At 36.9% G+C, this 19,463-nt stretch overlaps 1 protein-coding gene across 5 annotated transcripts in view; it reads right to left on the reverse strand.

The window, feature by feature from the left end:
- Nucleotides 1-13,591: 13,591 nt before the first annotated feature.
- Nucleotides 13,592-19,463, reverse strand: part of veph1 (ventricular zone expressed PH domain-containing 1) — a 119,601-nt gene continuing 113,729 nt past the window's right edge. For 4 of the 5 annotated variants that reach the window (XM_079620288.1, XM_079620290.1, XM_079620287.1 and 1 more), the window contains one exon: nt 17,806-18,769. In XM_079620288.1, the coding sequence (XP_079476414.1) occupies nt 18,533-18,769 (237 nt within the window). In that variant the 3' untranslated portion in view covers nt 17,806-18,532. Of the gene's footprint in view, nt 18,770-19,463 lie in introns of all 5 variants that reach the window. The other variant, XM_079620286.1, reaches the window with a different exon arrangement.

Raw genomic sequence — 19,463 nt, forward strand, 5'->3', positions numbered from 1 at the left:
TGTCATTTTGGTGATCAAAGATGAGTTTTAAGGGATACAATTATTGACTACCGGGACCTTAAGTGATTTTTATTTTGCATATTACTGTGTGGTTGCACATTTTGAGCGGTTGTTTACCGGCTCAAGTAAAAAGAGCCAACTCCTAGCCATATGTGGTTTCTAAATATAGATTGGGTCCCACTTTCAATTTAAGTCTATAGTATTTTTTCCGCCTATATTTTCGTTAACCAGGTGAAAATGGCACAATCTGAGGCATCATTCACGTCTGTAGCACACAGTTTAATACAAATTGTCCAAACTTATTCAAACCATAAGTTTGTTTTAAATAAAAGTAACCAGAGATAAAGAATTGTTTTGGGATATTCTGTCATCCTTTACTCACCCTTATGTCAATCCAAACCTGAATGACTTTCTTTCTTTTGTGGAATTTTGAAAAAATTTAGTGTTACGGCATTGTTTTCCCAACCCTGTTCCTGGAGGCACCCCAACACAACAACTCTTTCTAATCAAAACACCTGATTCAACTCGTTAGATCGTTAGTAGAGACTCCAAGACCAAAAATATATGGGCCAGATAAAGGAGACATCCAAAATGTGGACTGTTGGGCCATTCACACAGAATGCGTCTTGGTTTTGAAAAATGGGGCAGTGCAAATGGGGAAAAAATATGCAATTTTAGATGCGTTTTTTAAAAGTTTAACTTCTTTCAACTTGAGCTCCGCATTTTTAGAATGCAGTCTCATGTGCGAGACGCTGCAAAAGATGCGACACGCGAGCGCAACAGTCAAACATGTCCGTGTAGAGCTTGTTTACATTGAAAAACAATGGAAAAGTAACGCAGTGGAATGGAAAAACGCGTTCTGTGTAAACGGGCCCTAACTGTGTGCCTTCAGGAACAGGGTTTGGGAAACGCTGTGTCAGGGTTAAAAAGCATTAGGGTTACAAAGTTAGTAGGTACTATGTTTATATGACAACGATGTACTAAAAACAGAAATGCATTTGCATTTTTCACGTACAGACGTCAACGTTGTCAAAACAATCCACGTTCACACGGATCTACGAAAACGATTGAAAACGCTGTGTTATGAATGCCAGGCTAGTTTTTTGCCGTTTTAACAAATTCACGTTTTAGTAGATTACACGGAGATGATAATGGTATCGTCAGAGATTGTCGTATTATTGAGAGATGAGAGGATCTGCGGCTCTTACCATTGGAGAAAGCGCTACGGCTAACTTGGATCACATGTGCCTTGATAACCAATCACATTACAGCCTCGATGTCATTGGATTTCATTCAGAGTTGTGCGACAGTCAATCACTGATTGCGGATACCATAGAAATTAATGAGAAGTGCCAGACTGTCAGTGAATCATTCCTGTCGCGCAACTTCACCTGTCCGTGACTTCTCTTATAAAACAGCATTTTACGGTGTAAATTCCAAAAAATATATCAATCCAAAACGTTTAAGAGCAAACATGTTGAAGACTAGCCGTTGGGCTGTCGATTTATTAAGCTATTTCCTCACAAAAACTGTTTTATTTATAAGCCTCTTCCATTAAATCCATTAAAAAAACGGCCTGTACTTCCCTGTATACCGCAGTGTTAGTGTTACGCTTTTTGCTGGCTGAGGTTGCAGGCTTGTCTTCAAGTGGCTTTAGTATTGTTTTCAAAAACTTGCACGTAGAAACTCGTTTTCAAAAGTTTCCGTTTTCAAGCCCCTTAAAATTCTGTTGTCGTTTAAATGAAAAGACAAAACGCATAAAAAGTTTACAAGTTGCTTTTTAGCATACATATTACGATATTGACTGTTTATTAGTACTTATAAAGCATATATTAATGCCTTCCTTATTCTGTATAACCATATTGTACATCCCTTAAACCTACCAGATACCTAAACTTAACAACTACCTTACAATTAGGAGTTTATTGAGGCAAAAGCTGTTTTTAATAGTTAGTTAATAGTGAGAATTAGACCCTGAACTAAAGTGTGACCAAAGTTTTCTGTTTTTAGTTGTTTTGTTTTTGTTGGTCCATTTATTCTAGAATATTCTTTGGAACGACATGAGGGTGGGTAAAGGTTGACAGAATTTTAATTTCACAGATAACTATGCCATTTTGTGCCATGTAGTTTTAAAAGATGACACTTTTTAGTGTTATCCTCAGTGTGAACGCGTGTTCCAAGCCAAGCTGTGAGCCACTGGAGATCTGGAGGCGTGTACGGCCTGTCATGTCGTGGGAGTTCGGGATTATGTGGGCGGACAACTGCCTCCTGCCCTTGCCTCCTGCCTTGCTATTTATCAAAGCAAAATATCATTACAAAACACGTAACTGCACATACACACTGCTGCTGAGGAAGATTAACAATTCAATCAAGTGAGATGATGCTATTTTGTTGAATTTACAATGAAATTATTTGGAACAGTTCATATTTCTTAGTAATAACAATTAAACTTGTATTTGGCACCCCAAACAATTATCACTCCATAAGTTCACATCATTTCTTGTGGATTCAAATTAGCAGTCACACAAATACACATTACCAGAGATGAGCGTATGAATTTGCAGATCCATCCAACTCAGTTCACCGGAAACAAGAGAGAGAAGTTACCTGTGAGTGCCAGTTACTCCATGACGTCTCGCTTCTCTCCACTGCGCTGTTGAACAGATTTCTCAGAGTGTCATACATGTAAATCCGGTCTTTCCACCCCCTCTGATATTGTTCATCAAGTGTTTTATGTTCATCTGAGGTTGCTATGGTGAGAATGGGCTTTTAGAGCACTGTTATTGTAAGATGGCGAGAGAGAGAGAGAGAGAGAGAGAGAGAGAGAGAGAGAGAGAGAGAGAGAGAGAGAGAGAGAGAGAGAGAGAGAGAGAGAGAGAGAGAGAGAGAGAGAAGAGAGAGAGAGAGAGAGAGGTGTTTGAGACTGCGCATGCCTGATGGTTATTGTGGCACAATTACATTTAAAATGTGTGCAATTGTCTCTTCTTTTTACTTCATCCTAAAACACAAATACATTTACCATTGTATTTGAAATGTGCTATAAATCAACTCGTTTTAAATTCAAAAACACCATTAGGTTTCCATTTAGGTTTTGCACCATGCAGAAATGAAAGGCGGTAGCAAATAGAATGCAGAATTTAATTCAATTTAAATTTGATTTGAAGGAAGCAGAATTTATATAGAATCTAAAAAACTGCTGTAAGTGTAACATTTTGAAGGCCAAATTAAATGGCTGTTAATTGTTCTGATAGTCTTGTGCTTCATAAGACATTCTACGGTAACACTTTATTTTACAGTGTCCTTGTTACATGCACTTCCATGGTAATAACAGTAAATTATGCATAATTACATGCAACTAACCCTCAACCAAATCCTAATCCTACCCTGTCCCTATAGTACATGTAGTTGATTAATATTACTCAGTACTTAAATATATAATTACACTGTAACAATGACACATTCAAATAAAGTGTAACCCATTCTACATATCAGGGAACAAATTTGTGTATATTTGCATAATTAATGATGTAATTATCCATATTTTTTTACGCGTTGAACTAATTCAATTCCTTTGCTGCGTGCCAGTGTGAATTTCAGGAAATTATAATTCTATTGATTCCTGTTGTTTGTGGCAAGTTCAATTTCAAATCACACTCATGAGAGCTAATTTGCAAATTATGATAAAATGTAATGATGTCTCTATACATTATAATGATTAAATTGTTTTCACATTTCCATGTCAGAGAAGCCTTATTTAAGGCTTAAAACTTCCTCTTGTTCAGTGGGATTCATGTGTAAATCAGCAACCATACAAATGTGTAACAAACGATTTCTGGACATGAATATGACATCATCTTTCCAGTTTATTTGTGCTTTGAGCTCTGAATCTGAATGTCGGGTGGGTTTTGGGCGGTGAAGGAAGGGCTGTTTTTTTATGGGCCTCATAAGAGCACATCATGTTTGTTTTGTTTCTTCCACTGACCTTCATCAAAGTAAATGCACTGACCCACAAGGGGGCAATGTCCACCCAGCAAAGATTTATTATTACACTGAACCACTAGAGGCGCTGTTTTAAACATTCATTCATTTGGTTGTCCAGCAGCCAGCCTCATATTAGGAGAGGACATCAGTGATCCGAGACCTCAGTTGGTTCAGTGTGACGTAATGTTGTCTATGCGCACAGTTCCATCCAACCACACCTGTTTTGCACTGTATCTGATGATTTCACATTAAACTTTTGAAATTTGACACGTTTGTGTGCGTTTAAAGGGGTCATGACATGAGAAACCAAATTTGCCTTGATCTTTTGGTATATAAGAGGTCTTTGTGTCATTAAAACGTCCTGCAAGTTTCATAGCTTAAGACGTCCTCCTCATTATAAACGAATCGTTTGTTTAATCGAGCTCTAAATACAGCTCGTTCTGGATCCATGGTAAGAAGTGACGTCACGGTACGAAGTGACGTACCAGCGTTTGCATATGACCGCCTCCAGCACAAGACAACTACGCTTTAAGCACAAGACAACTACGCTCATTCGTATCACTGTCGCGCCCGCGCACCGCGCGCCTCACAAGTGTTCAGTCGACGGACAGCGAGTGGGTCTGTGTACAGGGAAATTACGATGCCACGCAGATGTGCTGTTCCTGGCTTTGGACAAACAACATTTTGAATACGCTGCCGAAAGATCCAGTCGTCAGGGGAAAATGGATGCACTTTATTTTTTGCGGACGTCCCAGTCACGGCAGTGTTAATTTAAGCGTTTGTTCTATACATTTGAAGGATGACTGTTTTGAGAACAAATCCCAAAATGATGCTGGCTTTGCCAGAAAACTGTTGCTCAAAGATAAGTCCGTGCCGACTATTCTGGGCTCAACATCGACGACGCAAACTGTAAGTAATGTATTTAAAACTTTAAACTACTTTTTAAATACGCTGAATCCGCAAATGTTCTGGCTGGGGGCGTTAATAATTGATGCATAGGCACTGACGTTAGCCAATCATAACAGTGGGCGTTAACACTGAACTCTTAAAGGGGAAACACCCCCAAAACAGACTGTTTGAATCAGAGGATGAGAAACAGGGTGGGAAAAGGTCATAAATCACTACATTTTAAAAGTTTTTTGTAAAAAAAAACTATAGTAATACTATAATTGCACCTAAGGGAACATAATAATAAAAAATAAAAAAAACATGTCATGACCCCTTTACCTAAATCTTTCCGGACAAACAGTTGAACACTAAAAAAGATAATTAAACTCATCATTTACTCGCATGATTCAAAATCCGCATGACTTTCTTTTTGCTGTGGATCGCAAAAGAAGATATTCTGAAGAATGTGCACGCTGCTATTTTAGCAACAAAAGAAAACTCCAAAAAGGATGAAAAATACTAGGCTATAAAAGTATCATCAATTTATTATTTTAGTAGATTTATCTAGTAGACTGGTGGGGTTAGAATAAATTGACATGTAGTTGCAAAGTTACTTATAGTCAACAGAAAGTTTGTTCGAGGACCATCACAATAAAGAGTTATCAGATATTAAGCAGACAGTCTAATACTCAAATAATAGTTAGTTGAAATGTAGTTGCAGAGTTACTTATAGTCAGCAGAATGTTTAAAAGGGACCATCAAAATAGAGTCTTACCAAAACAGATATAAAATTGCTGAATAAATAAAAAATGTAATAGATACAGCATGAGAACACATTTTAACTCCCATGGTTATAAGCGACCGCAATATTTGTTCATATATCAGTTATTCATTACTTCATTGCAAACTTAGAAAAGGTTAGTCTATGGCTGTACACAACCCCGAGATTCCTCACTCAGTGATTATGACATCCATAAGAAGCAGAAACAAACCATCCAAGTCATTGAGCAAGGCTTTCTCAAAATCTTTGTGGCTTAATATGGGATACCATAATCCATGTTAGAATGGCTCATAAACCAACCTCTGAATCTGGCCAGCCTGTTGGTGTGCAGGGGTTTTGCTCGTATAATCTGCCAGAGCTCTCGCTGAACGTCACGTTCACGTTATTTAACCGGTCTGCTGACACAGCACTTCCCGTTAAGAGCCCTAACAGATGGACTGAGTCAATGGCTGGATAATAATTCAAACATCATATTGCAAAAGTACAGAGCGTTCAGGTTACTGAACGGACATGTGTAGAGAAAATGTAAACGCATAGTTTAGAGAGGAATGTGTGACTTTCATAAATCAAAAGACTAATGTGCAGCAATGATGTTGTTTATGATGCTAATGGGAAGTGTGGGAATTACACAATAGCTTTCAAGGATGTTGACTTTAGAAATAGAACATTTAGGGCTAGGGCTTATACTTCCCCATATAAGTCCTTAAAACTTTTTCACCATAAAGTGATAAATCTCATGTCAATTAAAATTTTGGCAAAATTATGGCGCATTTGTATGAACTCGTATCTAATTCGTACCGTTTCGTACGATCTGCTTGTCTAATTGTTTAAAGGGTTGGGGTTAGGAGTGGATATTTTAATGCTCTTTTTATCTAAAAATCATACATTTTCGTTTAATCCACATTGTATGAATTTACACAAAATCACAACCTCGTAAAAAAAAGGTTGCATTATGGGGTTTTTGGGTTTGTGTGCTAATCAATGGCTCATTTAATAAAAAAATGTGATGCTCACACCGGCAGACAACATCTTTAGTATTATACAGTATCTGTGTTTTAAGAAACCGATTTTGCAGCGATGCTCTAGTTCTGTGGTTGTAGAAGGTCACAGAAGCTCTCTTTTGTTTGTCTTCAATCAGTCAGAGACAAATAATAGGCAAAAGTTCAAAGAAAAACAGTGGGTAAAAATATAAATAAATGATAAGCTAAGATTTTCTAGATATTGTCTGGGCCACATAGCCAAGAACAAGTATAAAAATAAAGCCTTTCTATTGTAGAAAAATCAATATGTGCAGTGCAGTGATGTAGTTTGCGGAGTTAAACCAGTATGTTTCGGCTTTGTTTTGTTATTTATTTTGAAGCGCTTGATGGTGCAAACGTCGTCGTCACAAATCAGCCTCTCTGGAGCCAGAAGTCAAATCAGGTAGAGGCAAAGCTCTATAGAAAGGCTTATTAAAGCAACATTTGAGGTAATTAAGATTTTACTTACATGCGGGACCCCACAGGGCCTCTAAGCAAATCACAGCCAGAGGACCCAATTGAAAACACATGCTGCCTCTCTAAGAGTACGCCGACTTCACTTTTGTCCCACTCAAGGATTTTTACATTTGATTTGTTTCTAATGCAACTTCCAAAGCGTTTACATTTTATTATTAAGTGTATTGTTTATTTATTCCTTCAGTCTTCAGGGAACCTCTGAACAACAGTCGATTCTGGGATTTTATGAGGTGCATAACTGACTTAAACAAACAAACATGCATCATCCTTGGAGAGAAGATTTCCTGCAATTGACTGATTTCAATTCACACGTCCAGGACGTGTCTTGGTACAAAAACAAACCCTCACAGAGAGGGGCATGTGTCTCTAAGGGAGAGAAAATATCTGGAATTCAATAGCAAATTTTTATTAATACACTGTGTTAAAGCTTTGAAGTGTACAACACTGTGCAAGTGATGAAACATCTCAAACGTAGAGGATCACATTTAAGATATTGTTTTCTTTTCAGATGGCCCTATAGCAGCTTGTATGTGAAACAGAAAAGCATTTTTACACGGCTTAAGATAAGGCCCCCAGGTCTCAAAGTAGAAAAAATAAATGTGAGTCAGTCATGTATAGAGTGGCGCAGGTATGATGTCAGAACCCAGAAGTCTAATTTGCCACTGGTTCCTTCGGGATTTTACTATGGGGTCTTAAAATGGGGTTCTTCAATTCATGTTTACCAAGCTGTGGTAAACATAACTTGATGATACCTTGACGTTTTGTTCTACAACGTACACTTATCTTACTAAAAAGGTATGTTTTTAGAATTGAACATCACTGCTTCAAATTTTGTGTTTTTGCTATGGGTGTGTGTAATTTAAGGCGAGACACTACAGGTGAATAGGGTACAATTTTAAAATAATAGATATCACAATGAAACTTCCTCAGTTGATTACTTACACAAGTTCATAAAAAAAAATGTATTACAAGTTTTTGAAATTTGTATGTTTAATTATGCAAATTAGGCATTATCTCATTAAATATGCACAATTTTGCATATATTTTCGGTAGATAGATCTGAACATATGATAAAGCCAGGTGCAAAATTATTTTTTCATTTTGATTACACACAAGATGAAAAAAGATGTTCAGAGGGATTTCAGGATATATGCTTTCATTACCTAGGAAATCAAAATATACTGTCCATAGCCTTAAAAAATCGATTTTTTCCATATTTTTTAAATTAAAATGTCACATAAATCAGGCCAGGAATGATTTATTAACAAATCCCTCTGAACTCAGAATACTGCTAAGTGTATAACTGTAAATTTTGGTGTACATAGGTGCTACATAGGCTGAGATGTTTATACTGGAGAATGACAAAAAACTCATTTTGAGAAAAAGACATTTAAAGATTTGTAATTTAAATATTCATACTTTTTTAGTGGAAACAACTATTTACAAACACAATATCTCATCAAATCATTAGCAACAACAATACAAACCACCTAAATCACATCAAAACTTATAAACACAGCATTTATGGCCTTTAACTGAGCAGAAAAACAGTCAAAAACACACATCTAAATGTCAGAATGCGTCACGTCAGAAATTGACATCAGCCAATGAGATTTCGCTTTTAGAGTTAAATGCCCATTGTGCTTTCACGGTTGGTTGCTGATAAAAAGGAAATGACCATATTTGGATCCTGCAGCATTGTACAGGAGAGAGAGCGCTTTCCAACGATGTGTGAGATTAAAGGAAGCAGAGAGAGATCGTGTTGATTTATAACGCCAACTTTTGTTGAATTTCAGAGAAATCTACAGACGCAAATAGACAAAGTGTAGTAAAATAAAGACCTAAATGTGTATTTTGGACTTTTTTTCACCACACGTCTGAAAGAGTTATTGAAGACAAATAGGCCAAAATTTCAAAATTGACCAGTGAAAAAAAAACTATGATTTTGCCTGCCGTGTCTCGCCTTAAGTTACCACAGACTTTATTTTACACATAAATCAAAAACCCATAGGAAAATCTCGAAGGAACCAGCAGCGAATTAGACTTCCCGGTTCTGATGATACCGACACCACTCCATATGACTAAACAGTCAGTCTGAGCAGTATTAAACACCTAATTTTCCACTTCAGAAGTGCTTCTGTGCCACCTTTGCACTGTACATTTGTCATGTTAGATTAGAAGAGCACCCATGCAAAACAGCATGTACAAATATATATCTTAGGCCAGATACATCTCTATGCACATATAAGCATTGTACCGTTGTACTTACATACAAAGCCAACAGGAAACGACTTCCACAACCTATTTTACTTCCCTAATCTGATGGAATTTTTGAGTGAAAAAGGATATTCTACGGAAAAAATAAAGAAAATAATAAAGTCAGATGTGATTTTGCTGTAGTTTAAACAGCATGGCCCTGGCAAAGACAAGGTCATGGGTTTCATTCTCAGGGAATGCATGAACTGATTATGCAAACTTTGAATCTTCCATATGCATTAATGTAATGATTTTCATCCATCAGGTATTGTTTGAATTGTGAAAAAGCAGGTTTCCACACCAGAATGGAGCTGGGTGGTTAAAAAGAAGAGACAGAAAAAAAGTGGTTTCAGATGTGCTCATAAAACAAGACATATTCCGGTCATGTCTACAGTTTAACTTTAACTCACTTAAACTGTAAGTTTAAGTTAGTTGATCTCTAAGACAAAATTGACAGTATATGTCATTGATATATAATCAATTTTGCCCTATTGCCCACTATAGCATAATATTTATTACAAAGCGTTTGTATTATGAATTGTTTTGCGACATACTTTGGCATGTTTCTCTTTATTCATCAATTTAATAAATAATTACCGACTGAAAGTCAACTGAATTTGTTACTGAAACAAAAGATTAAGAATTCATCCAGCTTGGATGAAAGTTAGTAATGCTATGCTGCTTGAGGTTTAAAGGGTTAGTTCACCCAAAAATTAAAATTCTGCCATTAATTACTCACCCTCATGTCGTTCTAAACCCATAAGACCTTCATCTTCGAAAATTTTGGCTGAACTAACCCTTTAACTGGGCTGTCACAAACCAAAAACTCTTCCTCAACTACCATAGATGCAGTTCTACCAGAAAGACTCGAGAGGCTAAATGACGTGACAAAGCATAAATGTATTAACGGCCCAGCAAGCAAGTATTGTGATATAAAGTTCTTTGGCGTAGGCCCCATCCATAACTCGCAATCCGAGGGTAACGGATTCTGCATTTCCTGCCAGAAGAAGACGAAGGCAGGGGCGCAGCCGATCCCCTGGGAGGTATGGGAAGGGACCATCCTGGTGGTGGTGGGGAGGAAGGAGGTGAATGTTGGCGTCAGCATTGCGAACTCAGACGTGTGTAAGTACCAATCTTTTATACCAGGAGTATTAAAACACGATTGGTTAGATGAGAAAGTAATAAGTGACGTAACTATTGAGTCTTCCTGGCAGAACTTACGCTGAAGCTTCCATTTCTTCCAACCTCTCACTGTCATTTCCTTTGGAAGTGTATTTATTTACATTACAAGATGACCTTTGCTTGTGCTTTCTTTTGTCCTCGAGGTGATATTTTCAAAAGGCGATTGTAACCGTAACCCTTTGACATCTAGTCAGCACCTCAACTGTGAATGAACAATGCCCAAACAAACAGTGACCACTGATCTCTCCAACAGATTGGGCTCATTTCTAATTCTCATTTATAAATCATTTATATATTTATGAAATGAGCTAATGGCTCGCATGCGGTCATAATAACACAACTGTCCAGAGTCCCAGACACGTGAAGAACACATGCAGTCCAGCTTCAAAAAACAACTAGACATTGATATACAACTTCAACTAACAGTTCTGGACTTTGGAAACAGTCTGCTTGCCAAATGTAATATATGGCCCTGCTCCAAAACTCCTTTGGAAAGATTCTCATTCACTAATATGCGTAAAAATACATAGCATAGACAAATATTGGTAACATTATTTATTAACATTATAACATAAACAACTATTTAAACTCTATTTTTAGTATTTAATGATTATATGTTTAACAGCTTTCTTTTGTCCAGTTTTTCCACTTTAAAATAAGGGTCCAGCCAGATCCCTAGTAGTTCCTACAGAGTGATAACACTTGAGTAATTTAGTGACGCATTTATGACTATATTCAGTTTGGGGCAGTCGTGGCCTAATGGTTAGAGAGTCAGACTTGTAACCTGGAGGTCGCGGGATCGATTCTCAATACCAGCAGGAAATGACCGAGGTGCCCTTGAGCAAGGGACCTAACCCCCAATCGCTCCCCGGGGTCACAGTGAATGCCTGCCCACTGCCCCGGGTGTGTGTATCCACGGTTTGCAGTGTGTGTGTGGTCACTACTCACTGCTCCTAATGTGTGTGCACTAATTTGGATGGGTTAAATGCAGAGGAAAAACTCTGAGTATGGGTTACCATACTTGGCCGTCACTTCACTTTAGAGTAAAAAAGATGATTGATAACATCTCAGACACACAAAAATGTTGTGATAAGTACTTAATTGGTAATTTTTTTATAATTTGTCAAAAGCCACGTTTCCACCGCAGGAACTTTCCCCAGGAACTAGGAACTTTGAGGTGGTCCTCGGTATGTTTCGACCGCAGGAACCGGGGTCTAAATGAAGTTCCGGGTAAAAATTTCCCCCTCAGAAAGTCCCTGCTTACGATGATGTGGTACTTTTTCCAAGTTCAGGAACTTTCGGGGGGTGGAACTTAAGCGCTGGTGGAAATGCAGAAAGCAACTGGTTTAGGGGAAAAAAGTTCCTGGGACAAAATGTTCCGTTCCAAATGCAACTCTATAAACATGCAACAAGTGACAGGACATATTGTCAATCCCTGGGTGTCATGCTTGGTAGGCCTGTCCACTGTGAAGTCACACTCGTCCAAAACGCAGCTCAGTGAGTTATGAAAAGGGATGATGATCTGCATATTTGTATATTTAATTGCTACGTGATGGCATCTGGAGACGCCGTCTCTTTGCCTAGTGTTGAAATATGAGGACCTTTTCATAACTCATTGTGCAATATGGGTCTATGCACCAATGGGATGAAAAATAAACGTTTTCCCTCCAAAGTCCTGCTCCTGATCAGTGTACATTAAATATCAAATATATTCTGATTGGCTGTGATTGTGTCACGTTGCACAGCTGTTTTGCGTTCGGTGTGGACAGATAAATTGGTTGTCACTGGAAACTTACCGCATCACGTTTGTTCAGGTCACGGTGTCAGTAGGATCTCTATATGCTGAGTGGGGGAGGCCTAACAGAAAACTGTTTGCCAAGTTAACTCAGAGAAGATTTCAGACAGAACACTATTCTCCCAAGGGTCTTATTCATGTTTTCCCAACTCAAGTTGGCTTTAGGAAGGGTGTAATTTGCTTGCACACATGCACATGTTGGAACAGTCCACGATCTTTCCAGTGTCTCTCTTGTCTGTTGGGTGGGATTAAACATGGATACATTTTGAAAAGTTGCTGTGTCTACTTAAGGGTGCTGAAGTGCCGTCATCTCATGTTTAAACACTGTCATATTGTGTATTCCTCTGTGTTCAGTAGTGACTGCTGTTCAGGCACACAGCGGAAATTTAATGTTCAACCCATATGTGCAATCTGTCTGATGTGTGAAGAACATGAAAAACTCTACTAAAGTAAGTAGGAAAAGGTCAACTTCACAAAGCTAACAGTTTAAACTTGGGGGTTTTCAAAATCCCCCAAAACAATTTGTTTTTAAAGTGCCCTTATTATGCTTATTCGGATATTACCTTTCATGTAGTGTGTAATATAGCTGTTTGTGAATGAAAAGCTCAAAGTTTCAAAGACTAAAGTGCTTGATAAATGAGGTTATTATTGTCATCTAAAAGAAAGAACTGATTCTGAACTGCCTGAAAGGAGTCGTCAGTAATTCCAGTCTTATTTCCAGCTCGAACCTACTTAGGTTTGTAACAAATTAGCATAATGCCAGCTGGTAACACTTTATTTCGATGGTTCACTTTAGACATTCTACTGACTATAAGTAACTTTGCAACCACAAGTCAACTTGCAGTCATTAGAGTATTAGTAAACCAGTTGACCAAATTAGTTGACCAATCAGAACACACTGGAGCCCAGTGGTCTCTAGGAAAGGAGGGGTTTAGAGAGACTGAATCCTTTATCAAACCGTTTCAGACACTGTAAGAAAAGAAGTGATGCTGCGATGTGTATTATGAGAACATGAAAGTGTTTTTTGAGGTCGGATGCATGTAAACCTATTGTAGGAGTTTTCATGAAAGTAAATGTTGCCATAATAAGAATAATAATGCTAATGCTTTATTTATGGAAACAAATAAATCAGTTTATGTCATCATATAACATGCACAAAAAAAAAAAAAAAAAATCTTCTTCATTAAATTAGTCCATAAATGGGTAGATTTAGTGAAACTGCTCGTCTCTATATTAAACGAAACTATTTCAGCTTTGGATAAATGTCAACTAACATTAATCTGAAACAAATTGATATTCATTTTGTATTTATTCAAATAGTTAAAAACACTTGAAATACATACAGATCAAAAGAAATAAAAATGAATGGTAAAACTGTTTTGATTGTCCACCTTAGACATTCTACTAACTATAAGTAACTTCACAACTACATGTAAACTAGAGTATTAGTAGACTGTCTGCTTAATATCTGCTAACACTTAATTTTGATGTTCCCCAACAGACATTCTACTGACTATAAGTAACTTTGTAAGTACATCAATTTATTCAACCACCCTTAAGCCTAATCTAGCAATCTCTATAACAGTTTACTACAGTCTAGTAATACTCTAATAAGAGTTAGTTGACATGTAGTTGACAAGTTACTTATTAGAATGTCTGAAGTGGACCATTGAAATAAAGTGTAACTAAATAGATTAAAACATGAATTACAATAACTAACAAATACATTTGATTTTACCAGTGTGCTCTTCATGTTCACAATCATTACTAAAATTCTAAAAGATAAGGAGGATTTGAGATATTTCTGTGTGGATTTGATTTTATCTACTGGGAATCATGACCAGGAAAAATGGCATAACAGAATGAAGTCAGAATGTGAATTGTGTTTGATAAGTCAATGCTTAAATAGATATGGCTACTAACATTATCCATTAGCTCACATAGCTAATTGGATATCAAAATTCTTTGGAATAAGATATTTAAATGAGTCTTTCACAACAAGAACAGGAACACATTTTAAGAGAGTAATTAGGGTAAATTTTAGGTTGACTAATACAAATATATATATATATATATAACACTGTGTTGACTAATACAAAGATATAGGCTATCACAGTCTTTGAAACATTGGTGCTCGCAGTCAGTAGTTCCTTCATTGTACATTCCATTATTTTAAAATAGAGAACACATAGTACAGCATTCAATACAGAGAAAATAGACATTCGTCCCTCAAGAGAAACAACACAAACAAAAGCCTTGCTCAGGTCACAGAGGTCATGTGCACATATGCACACCTTCGTTTAGCGTGTAATTGGACAGATATTTATACAGCTGCCTGAAAGTTCATTTAAAATCAGATGAACCAAAAACAAACCAATTTTGTTTCAAAATAAACAGGATTTTGGCTCAGAGACCCCAACATATGGAAAAAAGGGTTAGATGGTCTTATCAGATGACTGGAAGAAAGTTGATAATGACTTTGTAACAAACTATGGAGATGAAAAAGTGTCTCATAAGACAGTTTGGATCTTCACACATCCTTGAACCACCTTGTTGAGCAGAAAACTAATCTTTTATGGGCTATTTGGGGTGTGAAATCTAAATAAAAGCTACAAGATGTTGACATGCATCCTGACTGGATTATGTTGTCAACTCAAGTAAACAAAAAGAGTAACTCAACACTGTGAAGGAAAACAAGAAACATCTGTGTTTTTGGATGCTGATAATTTCAACTACAACAGGGTGTTTCATGCCATGCTTAACCTTGAGTTAACATCTTTTTAGCCCTGGGTTAAAGCTACATTTAACCCAGGGTTAAGAAACAATTTTGCTATATTTAGTTTGATAAATCAAATGCAATGACAGCAATGAAATGCTGTTTAGCAACATTAGCAACAGACAACCAATCATAAAAAACTGAATTCATGCCTCATTAAATATTCATGAGCTGAATGTTCACATAGAAATTTTCACACCAAAAACAAAACAAAAATCTCTCTCTCTCTCTCTCTATATATATATATATATATATATAGTATCCATTGTCCATATTTCAGCATCTATGCAAATGTGCAAAAACGCTACGTAAATGTTACGTACTAATACGTATATACAATGAGACTGGAAATATAAGGAGCTATTTCACAATGCATGTTATGCATATTTTCAGCATAAAACTTTAATCTTATTCCAGTTTAACATAAATGCTGCGCTGTGAATATTTCAATTATGTCTTTGTCATCATTTTATACACAAAACCACCCCATTCAAAGTAAATTAGGTTTATTTTAGATTCTCCACAACCAAGCTGTCAGAATCGAAACTGCACAGTGGGGCATTGCACCATACACAGTGTGTTCAAACTTTGTGGGTATGTTTGAGCTATTACATAATTGAATTCCTTTATTAAACCGGGCACCAAAATAACACTTGCAAAAAAACTTTTAATTTATAAAAAAAAGAGAGTTTATTAATTCCCTCCACTGAATTTTTATTTATTTAAATGATAGCGTGTTGAGATAAAAAAAAAACAAAAAAAAAAACTACACCCTCACAGAAGCAGAAAAATGATTACATTTTGATTGATATGAATCTGAATCTAAACCTAATAGAGCCAAAGCATTCGATCACATATCACAGAATACAGTGTAAGAGACCCGATGTCACTCATTTACTACTAATTTGCCTTTGCACAACAAAAATAGTTATTACTATAAATAAATAAAAGGCTTGTATTTGAATCACTATTACTGTACAACATAATTAGTATTCATCCATGGATAAAAAAAATTGTAGAGAAAAAGGGACAAACTTTTGCCAGCAAACAAGCCTGGAGACACAAAAGCCCACATTAGTGCACAGAACACAGCACGGAAACAGATACCAGCGGAACAAATTTTTCACCGCCATTGTTATGCGGTTCCCTCCGTGTTATTCAAGAAGACATTGATCAACATTACTGACATGCAAGATCCTGTGGCCAAAGGACACTGTGTACAAAGATCTGTTTCGCCACTCCATTTATACATTTGAATCCCCAGCGGTGAATGCTGCCATGCGCTGATTACTAGAGGCACTTCTTGATACTTTTGGTCCTTTTTTGGTAAAAACAATCCAGCTTAATTCTTTTATTGCTGTATGTTGTAACCGTCCACATGATTTGACAACTGAGTGGTTAATGCAGAATAATATTATTACTGTCAAGATGGCTTGCTGGATTCTGGGAGCACAGAGGAGCTGGTAGTAAAATTCAAGATTATGAAGACTTCATGCTTACAGTAAATAGGGCTGTCAATTAATTCAACCATATGGTTGTATTTAGTTGTAGTTAGTGATGCAGTGAAATTTTGGCAACCGAAAAGGTGACGATTAATTAGCGATTCTCCAATGGCTGATAAGATACAAGTAAACATCAGCTGTGTATATGTTAGGGGGTTGGCTTTATCGATTTCCCGTTTTTGATTAATCTTCTTTTTTATTGAACTGAGATCTTCTAGTCTATGCTGTTTTCAGTTCATGCATGAACAAACTTCATTAAAAAATATTTGTACCATCCAATAATCGCAGTAAGCGATTATGAATGAGATTATGCATAACAAAGCTTTGTTACTTTTGATATGAAACAAAGTCTGAGCTTTCAAATGCTGTCAGTTTTATAACAAAATTCAAACAATGAATTTGGTTTTGATGCTCTTAAATGTGGGGTGACAGATCACTCTCTTCCACTTTACTACTAGTTATAGCACAAAATAAACATGATGGAAAATTAGAAGGAATGTTGAAAGAAACAACTGAAGCTTACTCTCATGTGATCGCTCAATCAGTGTTTCAACCAAAGAGAGATGTCAATAAAACAGCTTGTAAACAATGTCACATAATGCAACATTTACCTCAGGAAAGCTATTCATTGTTCAGAGCTTGATTGACAGCTAGAAAATGTTTTATTAAATATGCACTATATTACATATGCATTATATTTTTGTATATACTTGACCTGTTTTCTTCATTATTTAATGTATGCTTGAGCAAATGTCACGAAAACGTTCATTTTGGTTTCGGTGTTTTGGTCAAAATAATAATTTCGGCACATAGTTGTAGTTAACATGTTAACGCATTCAGTTCCTTTTAAAGGAAAGAACAAAACAAGAATACATTTATGTGGATGCTGCTCATGTCATAAATCTTCATCCTCATCTCACTTGCACAAAAAATTACAGATTTTAAATTTCTCAAAAAGGAAAATGACACCAAACATACTATAATACATTAAATTGAATAAACGTGGTAATGGTGTATAAACGGGGTCAAATTGACCTAGCATGCTGTGATTTTTTAAAATATTTTATCCATGAATCAATGAATATTTCATTAATCCATAAAACATTTTTTGTTTCTGATCCAAGTCAATGTCATTTTCAAATTTTTTTGATCATAGGATGATATTTTTTTTTGTATCACCCCAAGAATGCATAAAGAGGGTCATTTTGGTCATATTCATATCCAATGGAATTTAGAATCAACACAGTATTTTTATGGATTACTTACTTACCCTTTATGCATTCGTGTAGATTTTTAGAGTTATGCATTCTAGGGTTAAAAATGAACAGTTTTAAACGTATTTATTGTATGCGTTAACATGTTTACGACAACAACCCTAAGTGTAAGTGATAGCTGACTCTGACTATTCTATACTTTTCTGGAAGACAAAGATTTAACAAATCATCATTTTTGTTTCTCAAAACATATAATATGACCCACACAACGACTGTCATTGCGAAGTGTGGAACAGATGTTCCTCAGCTTCATTGGATGTCACTCTTTTCTTTGGTCATGCCCCAAATGACGCACATGTTGTTGACTTCTAGCCTTGTGCCCTTTTCTATCGTTTGTCCGAGAAGTCCCATTGATCATTTCATGATTCAGAAGGCCCTTAACGCCCATTGCCAAGCCCACCCTACGAAGTACTAACCGACGGTCTCTGTGACCTACTATTGCAAGAATTTAGGTGGAGGATGGCTGCAACAGCTGAAGGTGGCTTTTGAGACAAGGCCTTTGTCGTTGATGTTGTTAAACCATTGTAATGAGATAACGTAAGACGTACCCATGTGGCGTGATATGCCAGTTTGTATGGCAGCCTCCTCGGCTGAGCAGGCGTCACAGGTATGTGGTGGCCTCGCGGTTCTCGCGCTCTTTGGCCTGGGCCACAGCCACATTGATGCACTGCAGCCATTCTTCCGCATGCTTCTCATCTTGAGCTTTCAGCACGTAGGTTTTGCTGTCGGTGAAGATCTCGAAGGCTCTGGGCAGCCCGCGGTCGCGCCTCTTCTTTGCAACCACCTTAACGCTTTGCACTTTGCTAAGTTCAATTGTGCTGTCGTCCAGCTCGTCCTTCTGTGAGTACAAGAGGGAAAACTGCCATCAATCAGAGCTAATGGTTTACACTCTAATGTTCAGATAGTTGAATGGAGCACAGCCAGTGGTCTATGTCAGTGGTTTTCAATCCTGGTCCTGGTCTCTCTTATCTGACACACTCAGCTCAGTTAATGGAGCCTGACATGGTCTTATTATTGGGTGATATGAGGGTCTGTGGCTTCACCATAGGAAAAAGCGTAACGGCTAACTTTGATCACATGTGCCTTGATAACCAATCACATTACAGCCTCGACATCATTACGCTTCATTCAGAGTTTAAAGAATGGAAAAAAAAAAATGTGTTTTTGAAGTAAAACTTTTAATTTGACATTATTACAAAGTGTTATAAGTGTGCGTGTGAGTGTGTTACACTCTCTTTAAGTACACTTAAAGTGGCCTTTTATTTCATTGATATTATCTGCAAGTTTAGTTTTTTAAAATATACTTTTAATATTACATTACAAGTGCACATCCAATGTAGTTCCGCACACTTATTTTTCACAAATTCTGTGTCGTTTAGATAAGACACAATCTTGCAATGATCAATTGTTGTAACTACTGTAATCCCTAATGGTATATCCCTAAGGCATATGTGATTTGGGTTTTCTGTTCTGGGGGTTTTGGGTTGGAGGCTCACAGTGTGCATGGTCCCAATTCTCCTGCTCTATTGTTC

The sequence above is a fragment of the Phoxinus phoxinus genome, assembly GCF_949152265.1.
Source record: "Phoxinus phoxinus genome assembly, chromosome: 8".
NCBI classification, from domain to species: Eukaryota; Metazoa; Chordata; class Actinopteri; order Cypriniformes; family Leuciscidae; genus Phoxinus; species Phoxinus phoxinus.